The following is a 23,012-nucleotide window of genomic DNA, read 5'->3' as shown; positions in this document are numbered from 1 at the left end:
GCGCAGTCTTCCATGTCTTCCCTAATGCAAACAACTATTGTTTATAGCTAATTTTTATCTACATTGTGTTTTAGGATGGATTTGGGACATTTTGCAACCTTTTCCACATTACAGGTCTACAGCAATGAGCTAATGTGGGAAAAACATGTCAGCAAAGCATGGAGAACAGACTTTAAAAATGCCTCCTACCTGCACAGGTGTCTCCAGAGTGTAGATGTGTTCCCCACGCACGTTGTAGAACTTGACAAGCGCGCTTTTCAGCAGGGAACCATTGCTGAGGTCAACCAGCTGGCTCTGCTTCTCCATGCCTGCTACTGCAAGCAGGTCTCCTTGTGTGCACCACTGTACCACCACATCTGAAATCACAAAGATGGTTTGCAGTAAACACTGGCTAGAAACAACAGGAACAGCATTTCCAGATGCCGCAAAGTGACTTGAACAGATAAAACATGCTCTCAAAAGTTACTTAAGTACTAAGAAACCTATTCATTACAATAGTAGAAAATATGCAACAGATGCACTTTTAAGAATGACTCTTTGTTCTGTAAATTGAAAAAAAATGTGTAAAAAAGATTCTTTTCACTCTGTGGTGAGTCTAGAATGTAATCAGTAGTTGCTCCTAAACACCTAAGGACAAGAATTTACTAGCGATGTTGAAACTGATGTGGAAGATCCTACATAAAGCTTTGGGGTAAAAAAGTGGAATCAAGTTAATATGCAGATAAATAATCTTACTAAGAGAGTAACAAGGAGTGTTTCTCTGGAAAGGCCTATAATGCAAAAAAGCAGAATATCTGGCAATGCCTCATGTTCTCATGGCTGTTAATGTAGCTTTCAGCATAACTCAAACTAGAGTTACAACAGTATAACATGAAACTAAAAGCACTCGGACTTTTGTCCATAAATACATATGGCCTGCATATCATATGCTTTCTTTTGCCACCATCACACAAAGATCATGAGGGCTCTGGGGAATCTCTCTTACAAGGAGAGCCTGAGGGAGCTGGGCTTGTTTGGTCTAGGGCAGCCTGAAAGTGGATCTCATTATTATCTCAAAGGTTTGTGCAGAGAGGACGGTGCCAGACTCTTTTCAGTGGTGCCCAGTGACAGGACAAGGAGCAAGGCCATAAACTAAACCACAAGAAATTACACCTCAACATGAGAAAGAATTTCTTTACACTGAGGGCAGCAGAGCACTGGAAAAGACTGTCCAGGGAGGCTGAGGTGTCTCCCTCTCTGGAGACAATCAAAACCCACCCAGACAAGTCCCTGTGTAACCAGTTCTGGAAGACCCTACCTTGGCAGGGGGGTTGGACTGGCTGATCCCCAGAGGTCCCTTCCAACCCTAATGATTCTGTGATTCTGACTTGTGAAAATCTACTCAGCTGCTTAGTAGGGCTTTGCTGGAATCACACAGGGACTGCTCAGACTCTCATATACATGGATATGAATATACATATCAGTTACTTCTCTTACAGGCACCTCATGATGAGGGACGCCCACAGCTTAATTTGGGGATGCTTATTTCAAACCCCTATATCCTCTAGTTCTTTGTCACACTTCTAGAGTAACTCTAAAAAAGTATTTTGCATTTCTGCTCGTGTTTCAAAGGTAGATTTGCATGTTCAAGGAATACCGAGCTAGTCTTTAAATCTTTCTACTCTTAAACCAGAAGTGAAAGGCAGCTATTTTGTGCTGAGACAAAGAGAAGGTAAAGACAAAACTTCTGTGCTCTGGGATGCTCAATCTGCCAAGAAGCTTTTGAAGACACTTGTGGGCGAGAAGCTGTCTCCAAATGAAGAAGCAGGAGAGAAATGAGAGTTAGCAGGAAGGATCTCAAAATTGTTTCAAGTTGTCAACTTGTCATTTGCAAGGACTTTCATGCGCAATTTAAAATGGTTTTGTATTATTTCAACTTTCTGATATTTCTCATGGGAATTTTGCTTCTGTACATATCAGGGGGAAGCCACGTGTTCCTCAAGGTAATTGTTCCACAGCTAGGCATTGTATGGCTCTTGTTTTCTCTTAGTTTTCAGCCCTCTAAGTAACCTACAATGGGATTTAATTCATGTTTCTTGGACAGGAAAAAGATAGGCAGGTTAGAAATAAACAAGGCAAGCTGATCAGCTCCACTTTTGGTAACTGGATAACTGGAACTACCATAATGAAAAAACTGTCTCCTTTGGATACTTGTCTTCAGGTAAAACTTTCAGCTGATCCCCATGACAAGAGGAAGGAGTGTCCAGCAGTTTTTTCTCTCTCTCTCAAAGTCCTAGAATTAGACTGCTGCAAAGGCAGCAAAGGGGTGGATGTGGGCTGCACCATCCCCTCAGGGCAGTGTGGCTCTACTGACACACTTGCAATGCCAAGAGGATCTTCAATGACTATTGGACCTTTACACAAAATAACTGATGAATAGGTTCTCAGCACTAGCACAGAGATTATAAATTAAATGGAGGTTTTATTTAGGGTAATGGTCTACACAAGGATCAGTTACTCCTGCTTTCCAGCCACCATAGGCATGTATATCAACAAGCCTTGAACACAGAGCACTGTAAATGTGCAACAGCTCTGCAGGCAGTAGTTGTGGCTAACTAGTACAATTAATAGATGTAGCTCAGCAGTTCTGCAGGAAGCAGTGCACTGAGAATCACACAGTTAAAAAGCACAAAAAAAAAAAAAAAAAGGATACATCTGAACAGTTCAGGACCTCCACTAGGACTGACAAAACTACCAGGACTGTTCAAGCTGGATCAAAAGAACTTTTATTTGGGTAATCAAATTATCAAGGTTTTTCCTCTGTCAGTTTAACAGAAATATTATCAGTAAAATGACAACTCTGCAAAACTAGTAGAATATATATATTCTCTATATATTAAAGATATATTGCTACTGCTTGAAAGAATTTCATAGTTGCCTACTTTAAAAATACAATAAGTAGCCTACAGCAGCTGATAAAGGCAAGGATATCTGCTGCAGAGATCACAGAGCAATACTTTGAGATTTTAAACACAAACACATGAACAAGGACTTGCAGACTGAAGACCCCACTTGGTGGTTTTGCACATTCTTGCCTGTGATAAAATCCAGTAACATGTAGAGTCACTTGGAAAAAAATTATGAAGCTACAGGAAGTGTGAACATCTATATAGAACCAGACATAAAATACTTTCCACTGTACAGTGCTTAAAACAATAGACAGCAATATCCCAATAATCTTTCTGTCTCACACACATTCCCAATTCAGTAAGATTCTGCATAATTTTTGTCTAATGATGACAAAAATGTAGTTCAGCTTATAACCAATAAAAATATTCCTACCCTATCTAGCACATTAATATTTTGCTACAGGAGGGTAACATACTTAAGGGATCTTTTTTGCACTAGTGAAAGTCAACGGGGAAGGAGAAACAGGACAGACATCCCCAGCAAGATAGAGCCCTGCAACTCTAAGCAGAGAATAAGATGGGGGTCTGTTTCTGCTACTGTTCCCAGCTGAAAGCTAGACTGGATGACAACTCAAGACTGCTCAGTACCCTAATTACTCTAATATTGCAGAAATGCTGAGCAGACCCATTGGTGATTATCACAAGAGCTTCTTTAAGTTGGCTCCAGTTCTCCACACTTTTGGTATCCTTTCAGCTGATTAAGTTTTCTGGATTGTAGGGCTGTCTCGCGATGCTGGGTTTTGCCACTCATGCATTTCTGGGGTTGGCACAGATGGAGAAAGGAATGGAAAAGAAACCTCAAAGGTGATGTTTTACCTCCCAAGACTACTGTACATAACAGATAACCCAAAAACTGTGGGGACGGTGATAGGGCAATTTTTCACCAAAAACATCCCACTACTTCAGAACAGCTAAGAGTTTCCTCCAACAGCCTAATTCTCTTTTCATCTAATTTAAAACTAATTTACCTGTGGAGATGAAAAAACTTTGGTGGAACCTATATTTAAGCATGTGCCTATGTGCTGCATTGAATTAAAATGTCTCTGCAGGCAAAGCACAGTAAATTGCACAGAGAGTGCTGGCAAAGTAAAGGACATTTTTAATAGGTAAGATCAGTAAAAATTTCAATGTGAGTTAAAGATTTTACATGGAATACTGATTGTACAAACATTCATTGCACATCACCTAGCAAAATGTATAATAATTAATCAGTGGAATTTTTTCCTCTCTCAGAATAACTTGCCTCTTGACAATTAATAATTCTAGCAAGTTTTCAGTAATTGTGAGAACCAAAGCAGCACTGCAATTTATACCAGGTTACCAAAGCATGGAAGACTTTGTGAATTAGACATGCAAAGAAAGTGTTATGTAGCAGAGACATTCACACAAAGAACCATAATCATTTAATGCATTCTGCTGGAAAACTGCAAAACAGATCAGCTGCCCTACACAACTGCCACAAAAACACGATCTCAAAAATATTTTTAAGCATTTTTTCAAAATATGTCAGGACTATGAAGGATGGGACTGTAAAGATGAGCATTACAGAAATCCTACAAAAACTCCATCAACCAAGAACTACTCTTCCTCCAGCAGGTGTCACTGCTGGAAACGGCAATATCAGCACCAAGAGCTCCTGGGTTAAGGAGAAGGAGGCACAAAAATGCAATCTATGCACACATCATCAAAAATACAAGAAAAACAGGGCACAGGAGAGGGAGAAGTGGCTTCTTTTTCATACCTTTCAACCCTGAGCGGATGATAGTAGGAGACAAGTCATCGTAGTTGTTCATCAAACTGATGTCTCCTGACGTGAAGCTGACAGTAAGCAGTGGCTTGGTGTTCTGCACCGGCACTGGATAGGCAGCTGGTCCGTCTGCAAAACAAAGCTCTGAGTGAGCAAAAGGTGAGCAACCAAAAATAATCATATCCAGGCCAAAACACACTGTACTTCAGCCTACCACCATCAGGAGTTGTTCCAAGCCTATCTATCTGCTTATTTCTGCAACATCTGTGGGCACAAGCAAAGCAGGTTTAGCTAGTTAAAGCTTCTCTGTTTCTGTGAAACCTCAGTGCTTTTACTTTGTCAATTTTCACTGCATCATATCCACGGTGATTTATGTATATACTATTATGTCACATAGTGGTGTTTTTCAGTCTTTCTGCATTCTCAACTCCTCAAAGTGACAAAGAAAGGGAAAATCAGTGCCTTAGAAGACATTCTCGGAACCCCAGCAATGAAAACCAGCATGATGAACGTTATAATGACATTAAAAGCAATTTGTTCTACACCCTTTTTGCTTGGGCAGGTACCAGGGATTCTTCCTGAAGTCACACAGAGACATTTTAAGAACTTCTAAGAGAACATACTGACTCTTCACAAATTACTGCATTCTAAATGTCTAGGCAGCAGCATGAAAAGACACCTGCCATTCTGCATAACAGGATCCAAGGCACCCAAAAGTACAGGTGAGCCCAAATAGAACACTTGGCTTTAAAAACCATTTCTGCAAAGTCTCTGATCCTCTGAGCTTGTTTTGCAGCAAGTTCACTAAAATTCCTTTGCTCAAATACTTCATGACCAATATTGCCATCTGTAGCTTTTGGTGTTTAACTCCTGTTTACAGTTTCTGAGAGGAGATGCCACTGGTCCCTGATTAAGTGCCTGTCAAGGCCCAGCCAACATCTTTCCAGTCAACAAAAATGGCAGAACCAGTTAAGAGTAGTGTTGTTTCCTGAGCTTGTTAAAAAGCTGATGAGAAAGCATTTTGGAGAAAGATGTCTAGTAACTGGCACCTCTGTGTGTATGTAATATAATAAGAAAATCCCAACCAACTTCTAGTCCTTCCTACACATCTGTGTGAGTCAAAGGCTTGTCACCTTTGAGAGGTTTATGCTTCATCTGTTCTAAAGAAAACACATCATGTTTGGGTAATCATTAAAATAGGCTTGTAACGAGTCCACCCACCCCCTGCCTGACTCAGAAAAAGCTAACACACACATTTGGATCATTTAAGCTCTCATCTGCAATTTCACCATCCTCCAACTGGAACCTCAGTATTTCTGAAAAACAAAACAAAAACCCAGGAAAAATCCAATTTATTTCTGTTGTCTGTCTTGCTTTAGAAGCTTGCTAGGTTGAAGTTAGTTTCTTTCCTTCTAAGGTAAGAAATCTTACTCAGTACCAGAAGTGAGGCATGAAAGCCAAAACAAAATCCAGTTTTAAAATATTCTAACATTTTCCAGGTGATCAGATCTCTTCTTTCAATATTTGTTAAATACATAAGCTTATTATATAGACACATATACTGGAAAAGGTAGATTTTTTGGTGTGAATCCAAATGAAAGTTAAAACTGCAAAAGTCCTCAATTCAGAAGTTCAGGTCCAAGAGGCAAATTCAGACTTATTTTTGAATAATTGTTTAATATTTAAAATTTCCACTGTACAATCACTGACTTTTATATAACCTTAGTTCTTAATGTAGTTCAGGCTTTATACACTGGAACACCTCACCTAAAGCTTATAAAGTGATCAATCACATTAACAAGAAGTATTATCATTACTTGAATGAGAAGGGTGGGACAGACTGTGCATGGACACCTAGGCCTCAAAAGTCTTTGCTCCTGATGATTTCCAAAGACTTTAAAACCAAAACATTTCACCAAACAAGTTGTATTGAGACTTAAAGAGAGGTAATTTATTCCTGACTCTCAAACTGGCAATGTGCTCTGAAGCATGTGAATTAATAACTCGAGCCAACTCCAGTCACCCTGCTTCTACCCTGTGTAATTGCAGGAAATATCTTCATTTCTGAGCCTTCTGGAGTATTTATGGAACTCTTTATGTCAGGACTATGAAGGATGGGACTGTAACGATGAGCATTACAGAAATCCTACAAAACAGAGATAAAACTAAATATATAGCACTTTACACCATGTCTAGTACTGCTGTCTTTTCACATGAATCTATATAATAGTGCACTAATTTCTGTGGCTGCTCTCTGACTACCTCCATACACACAAACCACTGCAATACCTCATATCTGCTTATCAGTGAAACCTGACATGTCCCTGTCTACTGTTTTTCACTCACCCTCACTGAAAACTTATCGAGCTTTTTGTTGTTATCTCATTTGTGCAACCAGAGGCAGAGCAGATGAGGTATCACCTGCAGCAAGGCTGGGGCACAGCTGGGAGCAAAGCCACTCTCCCATACCAGCTCTCTGCTCCACAGGAGCTTGAAACCATGGCCACCCTGCTGGTTTGGTAGGGCATGACATCGCCCTGGCACCTGAGATGTCTTCATGAGCACGTGCAAGGCTGAAGCAGAAGGATGTGCCCACAACCCTCCCGACCTTGTGGTGGGGAATAGTCGTCGGAGTCCGTGTCGCTCTCGCTGCTGTCCTCCACCAGGAAGCTGGGGTAGTTCCAGGACATGTTGAGGATGCCATCTGACTCGTGAAGCAGCACGTGGGCCAGCATTCGCCCGTGGCAGTCCATGACGATAACCTGTCCATCAGCAGTGCCAAAAAGTACCTGAAAATAACACAACAAACCTCAGTCCCACCACATGTCAGCCACGGGGCCCTCCTTCAAATGCATCTTGTAATTACTAGCTACCCTGGAAATTAACTGAAAGAAAAGCAGTCATGGATGTGAAAGGGTGTCAGAATAGGACCCTGCAATCAAAGATGAATGTGAAGAATAAAGTTAAAGCAGCAGAGTCTACAGGTAAGTTTGTAAAATCTGTGAGCAAGTAATGTTTCATGGTGGATGCATTTCATTCACTTTAATATGAGACACTACACTTCATTTGAACTTGATCATTACCACAATTAAAGTGAGCTGGCAGAAAGGCTAACACAGATCCTTTAGTAGTCTTAGATAATACAAAAACTCATAAAACTTGGTGGCAGAAACCAAGGTATGCATCAGTCATAACAATATCAAAAGAAAAGACATAGCTGACAAGTGAGGTCCTAGCAGAGATTTCAAATGGCTCATGAGAAATAGAAAGCTGAATAGAGAAGGACAGGTTATTCAGTTGATGAGCTAGATAAAGTGGGAGAATGCCTTCAAAAAAAAAAAAGAGGCAAAAGCAGTATGATCAGGCATAAGAAGATTAACACAGGCCAAGGGGAAGGCAATAAGGCAATGTGCTGCACAACCAGGAAGAGATGAACGAGAAGAGCTTCCACCCACCATTTCAAACACAAAATCAACAATCCAAGTTTTTTCTTGCCCTTAAACAACTCCATAGCCAATCACAGACTGAAGTCAGACTGACTGGAACCTGCCATTTCTTTTTTAATAAATTCTTCTTGAGGATTTAAGAAAGTTAAGATCCTGCATATTTGATGAATTTTAAGAGAAAAACCAGGAAATACGGACCAATAAATCCTAAAGCACTAAATGCATTCGCCAAGGCTGTTGCTGCCATCACGTAATAGTGTATGAAGCAAATACATTTTAAAGCAAGTTTAAAAGCACCCATCAACTTGAAAACTAGCCAGCGTTAAAAATGAAGCCAAAAGGAAGGTCAGATCTTACACTTGCTCTTCAGTCAGCCACTTATTTCTAGTACTTGTCAATTTAAGGTTCTAACAATTATATGCCTGGGTCAGAAATTCACCTGGCCTTGGATCTTACCTTTAAGAGTGGTCAAGTGTTTGGAGAAGAGTAAAAGCACAGTATGCACTGAGCAAGCATCTCCCCTGCACACTCCTGTAGCTTTCAACAAAAAAAAACCCACAATCCCTCTTCTCTGATAACTGATAATTTCATTTGGCAACCTTTAGCTCCTTACACTGAAACAAACAAGAATAATCACTCCCTACTTACATTCTTAACATTAGTCACAATTTTACAGATCTCTACTATCTAATTGCCTAGCCATCTCTTTCCCAAGGTGGAGAATCATAGCCTACTTAGGATCTCCATGTACAGTTGTTGTTCAAAGCCTGCAATCACCCTTGGTGACCTCTGCTGTCAGAGGTCTTCTTTTCTACCTTCCTGCTGAGAGGCTGTGCCAGACTTGCAGCATGCAATGCGTGTATTGTATCAGACTTATTCAACAGCAGTCTCCTAGGAAGCAATTGTCATTATTGCACTTTTGAAAGTTTCAGAAAGGAAGTGTGGTTTCCTAAGCCTTAGTAAAAAAACCCCAAAAAACAAAACAAAACCCAACCAAACCAAGCAAAAAACTGCACCACCTAACAAAAACAAACAAACCACCAAAATCCACAAACAACCACAAACCAAAGCAAACAAACAAAAAAATACTAGAGTTCTTTTTATGATCAAAATAATGAAGTTTGTAAACTAGAATGAGAATTTAACAGAATTCCTGTAACATCATTAAAATCTTAAGAAAAACAATGGAGTTGTTTCCCATTATCAAAAATATTGAAAAAATCAGTATCTGGCTGCCTTAACTGTAATCATTACATATTACAAATATTTTTGTGTTAAATAGTTGCTGTGTTAAAACAGCAACTAAAGTTTGCTACAAGCCTCAGAGTATTATTCTTAAATGTGAAAGCAAGAACTCAACCTTTGCTCATTTCACACTATCCTCCCTTGTGATCCCTTATTCTATTCTTCTTCCACTTGTATCATGACATCTCCTTTCACACTGTTCATTATTTCCACTGTTTTCACATGCATGATCAGTGCACAGCCATTTTCACTATTCATTTTCAAAACACAGCCACTCTGTGATCTCAACAAAACTAACTTTTACAAAGGCAAAATCCTACCAGTTGTCACTGCCAGCTTCTCACACCACTCTCAGTCTATTAGAGATTGGTTTCTAACTAGTCTACAAGAAGTTCTGTAACTGCAAATACCCAGACAGAGGAGGTGAGCCTCTGCTGTTTCTGAAAATAGCAGTACAAGAGTCTGCCTCCTAAAACCCTGCAGAAACATTTTTTAACTGGGTAGGAACAAAATCTTTGGATTCACCACTCAACAGTTCAGTCTCATCTCAACCTAAAGCTAATTCTTTTGATTAGCACTGCCCCCAAATAATTTTAAATTATGAAGTCCTCAGTAATTTCCAATCAGAACAGCTGCATATCAGCATCTTAATTCTTGCACTGGAACTTGAGAGAGCTCTTTAGCAACAGAGAAATATCAGAGGGCACACTTCATCTCTTCAGCCAGGCTGTAGGTTGCAAGGAGCAGCTTTAAGTTTCAGGGTTATTGTAGCAATACAACCTTTAAGATGAAAGCATTTATCAGCCTGATAGTCCTGCTGGCTGAACTCCTGCTGAAGCTGTAAAAATGTCTAATGGTGTTATCATCCATAACATTACTCAGGTTATAAATGCCACACTCAAGGTACTTATGTCAGATGAATAAAACTCTCTTGACCTTCAGACAAAAGGTTATGCCACAGGATATCCCTAAAGGATCTAACAGAGAAATTAAGAACTTACATTTTAGATACTTAAATTAATTTTTGTGTGTGTTTGCAGATCTAGGAGGTCAGACAGAATGTTGGGAAAAGGTAACAAGTTATAGTGGTTTGTGAACCCTTGAACACAAAAGCTAAGTGATAATAGGAATAATTTTTAAAAACCCAAGTACTTATTTTGAAGTGGTTCTTTGGCCCCTTGTTCTGTTCTTCTCTTGACTCATCTCTTCGTCTTTCATACTGCTTGTTATTACAACTGATCTTACAAGTATTACCAACTGCAGAATTGCATTTGCAGAATATGGAAAATCTGATAACTAAATTCCTAAAATCACCCAATACATTCTGAGTATGAGTCAGAACCACAACATAAATACAGGATGTCTTTACACAATATCAAACATGACCAAGCCTACACTACAGTGAAGCTGCAGCTGATTAGAAGTCACACAAATGCAGGGCTCCTGTAGTGCCCAGACGTTGTGTGCTTTGAAGGGGAAACTGTGGTAAACAGCACTGGGAAAGCACACACAGCTTTCCAAGTGTACCAAGAGATGAAAGGCGGGTTCAGTTCTGAAACACAAGTGTCTTGGTTCTCCATGAAACCCAAGCTTGGGGTGATTCCCATCTGTTATAACAAATCTGAATACCTGAAAAACACCCTTCTCTGGAATGTGCTGACCTCTTTAGTCTGTGCTAACTTGAGATGAGTTTCACAACATAGTTTTGGTAAATTAATCATTTTTTCAACTAAAGATTTTTGAACTGTCATCCATGAAACTTAGCAATCAAGATTGCAACCCCGTTAAATCCTCAAGATATCAAAGACACTTCAACTAAGAGTCTGAAATACACCAATTTCTAAAAGACATATGGTAAGCAAAAGATGGGGTATTTTGCTCTGAAGTATTCCTTTTATGAAGAGATTAATATTACAACAGCCAAGAAGCTAAAAATTCAGATGAAGAGGAACAGCTTTGACGGGTTGGGTGGCTTTGCTACATAAATTGCAATAATATTGCGCTGAACTCCACAGTTCCTGTAAGATCTGTTGTGATGCTGCAATGCTCTGGGACCAGACACAGGACCAGCAGAAAGTGGTTTGGCAGCACCAAGATCCACAAAACTACAGTGGAGGGACCAAAGACCTGGTACATTGCAGGTCCAGCTCAGGAAGCCCACTGTTTGTAGAAGTATCATTTTCTAACAGCAGTGCTTTTTTTTGCACATAACACATTTGCTATTTAATTTGGTTCAATGTAAGTAAATAGAACTCATCAACAGTAAGAATGCTCAAGCTTTATCATAATTGGAATACATATGAGGAGTAGAAGGCAGAATTATTCCCAATTTCAGGTTTTGGTTGTACAAACTGAACAGTCAATAATGTTACAGAAAGATATCGATAAAACAAGATGCCTCCCTTCATGACATTTAGTACTAACACTGAAGGTTTCTAACGTTGCTGGTTAAACAAAACTCCCAGGAAATCCAATCAATACATTTTCAGAACAGGGACTGTCATTCTGCAACAGGGAAACAACCAAACCTTTGACTGAAGCTGAAGTTAAAGCATTAGAAGCTGGATTTGCTATAGCTGCTGGAAGAAATATAAAGCTGTTGGAGGCTACTTTAGGGTTGTATTTTTCAAGTGAGATATTCCAGTATCGTGATGTCGGAATGCTAAAAAAGGAACATGCGTCTGTTTTACTCCTGCTGGCTCGGGATTTTTAACAGATCCTCTCTGACTTTTTACAAAGAACAAACATCTGACAACTCACAAATGCAAAACAACTCAGAGACTCCATTAATTTCAACAGCATTGAAGATGAATCTAGCAAACTCCATCCTAGTACAATCTGATTGTTAAAATCCCTAATTTTTGCATACAGACAGAACTTGCCTTGTAGGACTATGCAAGGTGCATGAACAGATTGCATCTAAATTCCTGGACAAACTGAAACATTCTGAAAATTAACGTGATCTGTCATGAAATCTTAAGTGCCCTGATCTTCCCTAAGATGTGGCTTAGCTGTCAGTAACTCCATTGAGCAATTTTTCCAGTTACAGATCTTCCTTCTCCCACAGGACAGGTAGCAGCTTTTAGTTTTTAACATTCTCCAGGGCTGTACTTCCAAAGTTTGAAGGATTCCTCTTCCTACTGACTTGACAAACCTTGCCCTTTCAGTATTTTGTTTTACTCTTTGCCTTTGTGTGTGCATTTGGCACACACACCTGCCGAAATCTTGGTGCCATCGTACCAGGCTGTATCACTGCTGCCACTTAACAACCTGTCCTGCACAGCTCTGCATTCGCAGCTGCCTCGTTCTACGTTTTGCTTCACTGACCTTCACTTTCTCAAAATTTAGACCTGTCTTTATGCTTTCTTCTTCGGTCTCCTCGCTCATCTTCCCCCACAGGAAAAACTAGGCACCTCAGAAAGTACACTTTGCAAAAATGCTAATTAGATCAACTGGTTGCACTGTCAGAAGATGCTGAGCAGTTCAAGGAAGATGAATTAGTTCTGCTTGCTCTGATTTAGCCACATGGACAAACTTTAGTATTTATGATAGGAACAGCCTTCACAGCTGTCACTATACTGCCATCATGCTAATTGAGATAAATCTATTTTGCTGATTCAAAATTAACTGAACAATAAAGTGATAAATACACAAAATGATGGATCAACCTTCTGTTTATGCAGGTAGGCTTAGTACCAAAGGAAGTACAGGGAAAATTATTGCCTTTAATTATTTTCATTCATTAGCCAAACAAAAGACTGCCAGTCTTGCCAAGGCTTAACTCCAGCATTCTGCAGTCCATTTAGATGTAGTATTAGCATTTTGCCTTCCTTGGGCTTTGCTTGTTTACTGTTTCTCCATCACAAAGCACAAGACACTGCAGCAAACTCCTCTTAGGATACATTAAAAAGTGAAAGTTTGTTTTTTCTCAGTGTCATATTTCTGGCTTTCCTTCTTTTTGCCTCAAAATACAGAGAGAAATAAAGAAAAGCATAGTGAGGGAGACAGCTGGTCTCCTGCTGAATACTCTTCTTATTTCCATTAAAAATTCAGCCACTGTAAAATGATTTCTTGAACTCACACAAAAAGAGACATCACTAAAATTCACATACAAGCTCAGGGAAAAGCACTAGATTTTTCTTGATTGCCTTTATGTCCAAAAATCTTTAAAAACTCTCTGTTTCCTTGGACATGAGGAGTTACCAGCCTCCCACACGGCTGGTGCAGCCCAGGATCATTCAGCTAACTACATATATAAACATACATACTGCAGTGAAATTCTTATTTGAGGTCATTAATCCTTTCAAAAGCAGCACTGGCTGAGTTACCTACTTTCAGGCTTGTTCATTGTCTCTTTTACCAAGTCCGTAGGATCTAGATAACTATTACAAAGCCATCAAATGAGAAAGCAAACTAAATCCATCAGAGATCTTGGGGATAAATCTATTTAATAAATATTGAAATACTAAAAACTGGGGATTCAAACTGCACTGGTTTTATTTCTCTCTAAAATAGTATAATGTAGCTGAATGTTTGTAAATGAGATACCGTCTTGCATGCCACTTCAGGAGTAAAAAATATAAGTAGCCTTAAAAGCAGGATCTCAAGCTATTAAATACTCTGGACATGTGGGGATAGAAGCAATTGTCCAGGCAAAGATGTTATATGAAATGTTATATGAAAGCATTCTGGCAAATCACAGAAAGACTGAAAGACTGATTATTATACATTCTTGTAATTATACCTGGACTAATTCTGACTTGTGTACTCCAGGCACTTCTATATTCCTTCTTGACTCTCAAGACATTTTTCAAGCAAGTATCTTATCGGAATTAGATTTTTAAGTGAAGAGTTGCCCTCCTATATAGTGTTCACTGCATTAATGATATGCCTCAGTTTACTTAAAATGTGAAAAAAGTCACAATTGAAACAGCATGCAAAATGAATAAAAGGCCAGCAGCTGAACACTTTCTACAGAATATCTTCTGTGACAATTAACTTGAACTCCAAGCCTGAACCACTGAGTTCCCACAGCAGCAGTGCTCTGGGATATTCTTCGAGCAGTGTTGTTTTCTGATGCTCCACAAAACTGCCAGGAAAGTCTGTCTCTGAAAACACATATTCTTCACAAATATGCAATTATACATAGCAACTAAAACAACATCTGTTGGGAAAATGCAATTAGTTTTATCAACAAACACTCAATCAGGAAAAGAAGTCAACTGATACACTTGGCAGTCTCCTGCACTATTCCCAAGTCAGGTTTTAGTTATTTCCTGAAAGATATGCTGACTGCTGAAGCTAAAATCTCATTCAGAGCTTTAGAAGTCTGAGAGTTTCTGCTGGGGTTTTGTGGTCTGGTTTTTTTCTTTCCTAATTGAAAATAGTATTCCTTAGAAACAAGGACAGCACTCTCAACCAGTGAAAATGCAATACAAAGCAGTTTAGAAGCAATGTCCTTGCTGTTTTGAATTTCATAACATAAAATCAAGAAGCCCCTGCATTAAGCTATGCACTTAATGGAAGTTAGTCCCTCAACTTCTGCCCTCTCCTTCGAGGTCTTGGGTGCTGGCAGAGAGCAGTAACTCAGCATGGTCAGGAAATAGGTGGAATGGGTGAGGTCAAGTGTAACTGAGTCAACATGGAGTCAGGCTGAGTAATAAACCGTTACCGAACGAGACACGGAAGAAGAATGACTATTCTCTTAAAAAGCAAGGAAAGCAAGGAAGGATTAATTCCTTTTTAGCTTGCCAACAATCCCTCAACATCTGAACACTGACAAGAAACTGGATCCTGGACAAAGAACAGAGAGCTCAAGTTGAACCCAAGCAGGATGAAACACTGATGGGAAAGGTTTTGGAGAATAACAAGATATTGCTCCCCCTTTGCATTGGTATACTATCTCTTTTTGTCAAATCAATGGAAAGACTATGTGATATCACTTTCCAAAAATATCAGCTTTCCTCTGCCATTTACTATGAAACTTGGCCTTACTTTACCAGACAAAGCCTGGTGCAGAAATCCACAAATATCCTCGTCGAGATTCAATCACTCTAATCCCTGTTTTCTGCACCAAGGTTTCAGACTATTCGCAGGCTTTAAGACATCTGACCCCAAGTTCAAGACCCCATTTGGCTCCTGGTCTTCTTACTAAACTTCCAAAAAATTGATGGATTAAGTACCAGTGATGATAAAGTTCAAATCAACCCCACTGGCAGCTACATTTCTTTTGAAGTGAAAAGACCACAAAGCTCTAGATGAACCGAAGGGATCCTGGGGCCAAAGTATCCTCAGCCAAGTGGCTTTGGCAGTGGAATAATGGACTCTTCCTGAAAAATGCTGTAAAACCTTCACAGTTTGCACAGTTTTCCCTCTGTAAGAACTACACTTCCACTCACGTGCCCTCTCCTGACCAGTTCAAAATCTGAGCAAACAAAGCAATTTTCCTACCCTACGTACGACTTCTCCTTAGAGAGCACCTTCCTGCAGAAGGTTCAATTTTTTTCCCTGCACTGCCTAAAACACAGCGTAATGCATGCTGCTTCCTTGCAGAGATGCACTGCAAAACTTCATTCTTACTATTTGCCCCAGGGCCGAAGCATAGCACAGAGCTTTCCAAAACCACAAGTTCAAGTAAACTCCCTGTCTCAGAGAACTAAAGACTTCAGGCTATAGAAGCAAAATCTTTCTGTACAGGTGCCAGCAAGGTGAGAGGAGAGGCAAATGACTTCTTTCTTCCTGACACCTCCCACACAGAGACTAGTCTTGTTTCTATTTGCACTCATCTTTACTTTGCTGACTCAAACATTGATGCTTCAAAAATGTAAAACAGCACTGGGTATAAAAATGCTAAGTGGACACATTAACTGACTAGCACAAGTTTTCATCTCTCCCTCCATCTCTGGCTTGTCACTGCCATCAAGATCCTCCTTTCCTGAGGGTGGCAAAGATCTGGTAGAATGTGCAGCATTTAAATTTCAGATTCCAGTCAACTAAAATAGCAATATTGTGACCTGAGAGTCATAGGGAAAGAGTTACATGGTGCACCGTTGAGGCTGATCTGCACATCCTAGAACACTGTGCTTCCAAAGGGACGCAGAAATCCATTCAGGCATTTGCTTTTTGCACTAACAAACATCAAATACCCTGTCTACAAGGACGAGCAAAACATTAAAACACTTGTATTACTCCTTTCAGACAGAGTCATTAAGAGAAAAATTTCTTTGTGAGACTCATCTGAAACAGCCTTGACACGAAACACTGCAGGAGCTACTGAGAAAACGAGCCGTGATGCCGTCAGCCCATAAACAACCCCCATGTTACAGCTCTCATGACTTGAACAAATGGCACCATCTCGTTAGCTCTCTCAGTGCCTTGCCTCTGCAGGCTGGATGAAGAGCATCCAGGGAAAGATTAGGCAAGGCACAGATGAAGCGAGTGGGAAGAAGAAAGCACATTGAAGTATCACCTTATTGCTCTGTTCCTCCAATTACCCGCTCAGTAACTGTGCAGTACAGACTAGGCTTTCTGGCAGCAAAAATTTGTCTGGAATAAACCCACAGATAGATGCCAGAGCTCCTGAAGCTGTGGATGAGCACTACAGGCTCCTTGTTGCCTACCCTTCCCAAAACTCAAGGCAAAGCCTAAAAAGTCCACATCTGAGCACAAAAATCTGCAGTATAGATGCTCATTTTTACTGGAAAAGGAAAGCGCAACCAAGACATGACACAGTGCACCAAGCTAAGTTTTCTCCTTCCGTCTTTCTGGAAGCTGTATTCTCAGCAGAATGATGCATAAAAACCTACTTGAGACAAAAAGGCAAAGGAAAAACAATGCTAACACAGCTATACACTGCTATCAGAAAAAAAGGAGAGGAAAAAAGTGATATCTATTATTTAGGAAATAGCACAATACAGCCTGAAAACAACATAATAAAAAGAGATGGGAGAAAGAAAGGCAAAATAGCACTTAAAATTCACATTACTTTTCCCACAAAATCTCTCACTATTATGTACCATCATAAAAATCAAGTCCCCCAAGCAAAGAGCAAAAGCAAAGTGTTACTGTCTTCCAGCATGAATAAATATGTAAAACTCTGCAAAAATATTTAAACATTTTCAGTTTATATAAACCCCCCCACATATTTTGTTTACAAAAGGCTGAAATAGCTCAGTAAATATTTACAGACCCCTTAGCACAAATAAGCAGAAATAATTGATTTTAATAGCAAGTTTGCCACAAAGGTTTGAAATGCTTCTAAAAACAGTCCAAAATATTAGACAGTTAAGCTGTGATGGATTTTATCTGTTTGTTTTATATAACAAATGGATTTATCTTGAAAGACAACTGAAGTCTCCTTCCCCTGTCCTCTTTTTGCATTCTAATGCTGCTGCTCAATTATGCAGCATGCAATGTTAAAATGCTTATATGCAATTTAACCATTGTCTGAAGTCCTTGTGGCTTGAATAAACTGCCTAGTTAATTAATGACACGTCTTCAATGCTATAAAAAGCCTCCAGCCATTTTTCCCAGTAATCTGAGTAATTCATCCATCAATGAAAATAAGGCTTTCAGATCTTCCTCGATGACTGTACCTTACCGTGCAATTCAGAGTGGCCCTAGTCATTGTAACCTTCATTTGGTAGCCTCTACATCCAGAAGTGCTGGGAGAAAACAATGCATTTTTATAGGTTAAGACACAAAAATACAATTATTCCCTGGCATCTTTAAAGTTCCTTTATGTGAACCTATAAATCCTTAATAGAAACAAGAATTATTTGAATAAAGACCAAAATAATTGCTTACATTTTCCAATTTTACAGGATGTAACCTTTTTCATTTTGTCCTTCCTTCTCTTCATAACAATTACAGTAAATAGCTACTTTCCCCATACTGCCCCAACTACCCCTTTGTAGCTCCCTTTCATCATTCTGTCAACTCATTAGAAGATCATCTTCAAGATTTTTTTTCCACAACTCCAGATGTCTGAGAATAATTAAACTTGACCAGTGTGACTACCATAACAGCAAGGACTGCCCAAATTAAGCGTGTGCTACAGCACCTGAATAAAACCAAAACAGGAGGGTGAGTGGGAGCACAAACATTTCATTTCAGAGCTACAGGCCAATGCAGATGTAGGTGAGAAGGCAACAGCAGGGCCCAAACAGATGCAAGATTTTCAAACACTTATAAATTCTATGGTTTTAAGCTGTATTCTGGGAGCTAGGTAAGGCCACTATCCTTACTTTCGCTCAGGAGCTGTTCTAAACACCATTCCCTTGAAAAGGTAGTAGCAACTGCAAATCATAGTTACAGATGAAAATAGGGGATCCAAGGGCAGACTGTACTAAAGGGGATTTATTAGGTAAAATTCCTGCCAAGGACTAAAGCCACACCAGACTCAAGAACTCTGAGAGAGAAGCTCAGGAAACACCTGATGCCACTGGTAACCATTTGACAGCACCTCTTGTCGATCAGCTCCTCCCTCCCGTGAGATCTGGGCACAGCGCGGAGCTGACGCTGTGCAGGGACACGCACGGCAGCGTGTGCTGTGCCAGCATGGGGATGCCACCCTGCCCCACTGCTGGGCCCAGCAACAACACACATCCATCCCCTTCTTCACGTGGAGCTCCCTTCTGGCTCCACCCTGATGCACTGCAGGCAGCGGGAAGGAGCTGAAGCCTGCCCCTGCCTCCTGCTTGTCACGGAAAAAAGATGCTGAAGCGTCTCTGCGGTTGCCATGGGAATAGGATGGCAAGTGCTGGGAGCAGGAGTGAGTAACAGCTCAGAAACTGCCTCCTGCACAGCTACTGCAAGCTTCAAGAGACTTCCAACAAAACAACACAGAGAGCTCCTGCGCCCTGCCTTGTGTTTGATACCACGCAATTCATCTGCTGCTGGCCTCACTGTTCTCTTCCAGTGCATCACAGGACCCTTCAGTGCACAGGGTGTCTGTTCCTAACGCGGTGCTGCTCTTCTGTTTCACCAAAAGCATCATTTTGTCTGATTAGGCACAGAAGAGGCTGAACCTTGGGGCCTGTATTTACAGATTTTTAGCACTGGTGCGTGTTGCATGCAATGGGACCAGGTACAACAGTTAATGTTGCACCCAGCAGGATGCAAATCAAATTAGCCTACCTGTTTATATACTTATTTTCCAAGCAAACAGAAGGAAGCATGCTGGCAAAGTTCAAATATACCTGTATGTATTTATATACCTGTCATGTCCTAGCCAAACAGAATCCTGTCCAGTCCCTGAATTTCTTCAAATAAAAGCTTACAACGGGAAAAGGGGAGGGGGGAAAACCAGAAATAGGCACTTACAGCTGTCAGAAAAGTCTAATAATTTGTATTAGCAGAGATGCAGGGAACAAATATAGGTTACTTGCACCTCCTGGGATATCCAGGAATTAAAATACATTAATTCATTTTCATTTACGGTTTCCTCTATTGGAGAGTGATTTCCCTTTTCACACACACAGAAACAGCAACAACCCCAGGGAAGTTCAAGGAGTTACACTATATTGCTATAAACAAAGGGATAATCCTCTACAGTTCTCACCCAGTTCTCTGACAGTGTCTTTCTCCATCATGAAGAGAGATAATCTCTTTAATGAGTAAAATATAGGGAGAAGAAGAAGGAAAGGGTGGCCTGAGGGCAGTAGACATTGACAGAGAAATGTCACTGCAAGCTCAGCAAACACACAGGAAGGGAGACAAAGCACTGGAAAGATGCTTTGTATGACTTGTGGGTTTAGGAAAAATCCTCAATTACTTATTGACATTGCTTCTATAATTAAAAATAAACCCTTTGGTTAGACAAAAGTCAAGATTTTCTCACTTATAAAGTCCTCAATCTCCTTGGTATGCACACTCCCTCTTTGAAAACAAGCATGGGAAAACGCCACAGAACTGACTCAAGACAGGACACAGCATTCTCTGATATTTCGAATTTGTTTTTCATTTCATATATACTTTTCATCCCTACATGATCGTAGGTGAGCCTGCTCACCAGAAAAATACTCCACATGACCCTATAGCCTCTTGTAGCCCTGAAAAAAAAACATTTAAAAACTGCAAGGAAAGTCCCACTCCTGAGTAATTCCATCTATCCAAGTATGGGACTCTGCCTGAGAGACAGACAGCCCAGTCTTATAAAATCTTCCATTTGTACATCCCCAAGAGCCCAATGGGGCCACGTCCTGGCCAGATGTGTGCTCTGGTTATAGGGTACAGGAGGAGGAAACGCCTGAATGAGTGGGCCTACAAACACACAGTGAGGTGAGAAAACTGACTTCTAGTCCTCTAAAATAAACATGCAGAATCACACTCAAAAGTCTATGTATGAATTAGCTGAACAAGCCCACAGCTCCAAGTCCATACTCAAGATTTGGGTGAACTACAGCAGAAATCTGCTGATGACCTTCATGAGAAGTTCATCTGAGAGAGATGATGCTGAGAAAAAGCACTGCAGTCAACCATGTGACTCAAAATAAGTTTGTCCTCAGCAAATAAGGAGAGCTCAAAAAACCTGAAAAACAACTGAGCCACAAGAAGAATGATAATACTCTCTTCCTAAAAGAAAATGCAGAACAATTTTGGCTAGTATTAAAAAATGCAGCTGATAACTTAATCAGGGCAGAGTATGTACCAAATCAGTTAAAAGATACAATTATATGCTCGATTTCAGCAGGACTATAGTCCACCCTGGCTCATCCCATCTCTACACATTAGCCACTACCTCAAAGGTGCTTTACTTCAAGCACAGTAGTGACACAAACCCAGAGGCCACACACACTGTCAAACAAGAGGATGGTGCCAATATCGCAGCTCCAACCTTTCCTTGTCTCCAACATAAAGGTGGTGGTAGGAAATTACCCTCCTCTTGCAGAGCTGCCACAGAGCCATCCATAGCAAGGAGTGACAGAGGTGACAGCCTACTGGTGATGAATATGCAGGAGAAAAGATGGAGGATACAGGAGAAACCACCAGGATGCATGCAGAAGGGAGTGATGGAGAAAGCCAAGAGAGCTGAAGAGTGAAGTGAACAGACACACTACACTGAAAAAGTTTCTATCAGGACAATAGAAAATTGATACTGAACAATACAATCCCCCTGGAAATGTAAATTTTAAAGATAATTGTGTTAAAGGTCATGGGACCATGGAATGTAATACTTTCCAGGAATACTTTCACTAGCAACCTTCAAGGTGACAGAGGGGTAACAAAAAGAACAGTAGAAAAATCTAAATTTAAATGCCAGCATTTATCTTTCAGTCACTGTACTGACAGACAGAGTACATTAAGCAACAGGGAAGATGCTGAAGCTACTCTAGACCAGAATAGTATTCTGTTCTCATTTGCACACATACCAATCAGAAGATAATTTGGGTAAGGCAATAAGCTAGTAAGGGTATCCATTTCCATAAACACTTATTTATGTGTAATGTATGCAACGTCCTACCCCCCAATTTGCTATTTTTAATTTGAACTGAGCATAGTCTCTCACCCAGCACCTCTGTGATTCATGTTTCCTCGTGCCTCCAGAGGCAAGTACATCTAAATATATTTTAGAAGATCACTTCTTTCCACCAGCTCCAGAGAACAGCACAAAGATCCATCATCACTTAACATGCAAATCCCTGCAAACCACATAGTCAGAGAGAACTGTGCAGAGCAACATCAAACTCGTGGCTGGTTTGGGTCTCTATTTCAGTGACTTTGTCAGCAGTAGAGTCTGTAAGTCAAGCAAGTCATTTTCACATAGCTGGAATTGGCCATTATGTTCAAAAGCATTTATCTGGACGCTGAACAAGTGTTTGTTTCCTGGAATAACCACTTATGGAGCATCCAGATTAGAAAGTACAAACATATTAGCTAAACTGAATTAAAGGCAGTCAGCCACTCCAAATTAAACACTCAAGTGAAGATATTTCCAAATACAGTAGCAACAACTGAGCATCACACAAATGGGGTAGCCTCATGTTTAAAACATAGCACTGAGAGCTATTAGATCTTAGCTTCCCCTCCTACTTCTGCTGCTTGTCTCTTCCTCTTGATCTCAAGAAAATTATTTATTGTCAAGATTTACATTTCCCTAGATTCAAAAAGAGGCAGGCAGGCTCGCTGGCTTTAAAAAGCAGTGCTGCAATAATTAATTCATTATTCTATGCAGAGTACTCTAAAATTATTAGATGCTGCTGCACAAATGTATATTATTAGTGCTATTATATTCCACTAGCAATTCCCAAAATAACTCTACCTTGGATGAATTTATAGTATTCTAAATTGAGTGGTACCTTGAGTCTTGAACCAGAATCTTGTCCATGGTAATGTAAAATGAAGGAAGGAAAATAATCCAGCTGTGATCCTAACAGGGTTTCTCTTGGCACTATTCTATGGCCATAATTTCCTTCAGCATTGAATTAGACACACATTCACAACCACAGTGACAGCAAGCATGTGGAAGGAAAGACCAATCCAGTCAGCTCAGCAGGGAAAGGCAAGGGACCTTGTGTAAATCCTGGAAATGAAACCACTGCCCCAGCTCCAGCTGTAATGCTGGGGGTACTGGTTTACATGCTGTAAATGCTGCTGTGTCCCCTGTCATACAAGTCTTCAGAAAAA

General features: G+C 40.2%; 1 protein-coding gene across 1 annotated transcript in view; it reads right to left on the bottom strand.

Annotated features, from left to right (window-relative positions):
• The window catches only part of TULP4 (TUB like protein 4), a 143,616-nt gene that overhangs the window by 23,883 nt on the left and 96,721 nt on the right, over positions 1-23,012 (bottom strand). Inside the window, 3 exon segments of the mRNA XM_041423641.1 lie at positions 190-356; positions 4,690-4,824; positions 7,304-7,484. Of these exon segments, the coding sequence (XP_041279575.1) occupies positions 190-356; positions 4,690-4,824; positions 7,304-7,484 (483 nt within the window).

This window comes from Onychostruthus taczanowskii, unplaced genomic scaffold (assembly GCF_017590055.1).
Source record: "Onychostruthus taczanowskii isolate IOZ18803 unplaced genomic scaffold, ASM1759005v1 scaffold8, whole genome shotgun sequence".
In the NCBI taxonomy this organism is placed as follows: Eukaryota; Metazoa; Chordata; class Aves; order Passeriformes; family Passeridae; genus Onychostruthus; species Onychostruthus taczanowskii.
This window is presented reverse-complemented; position numbering and strand designations above follow the sequence as displayed.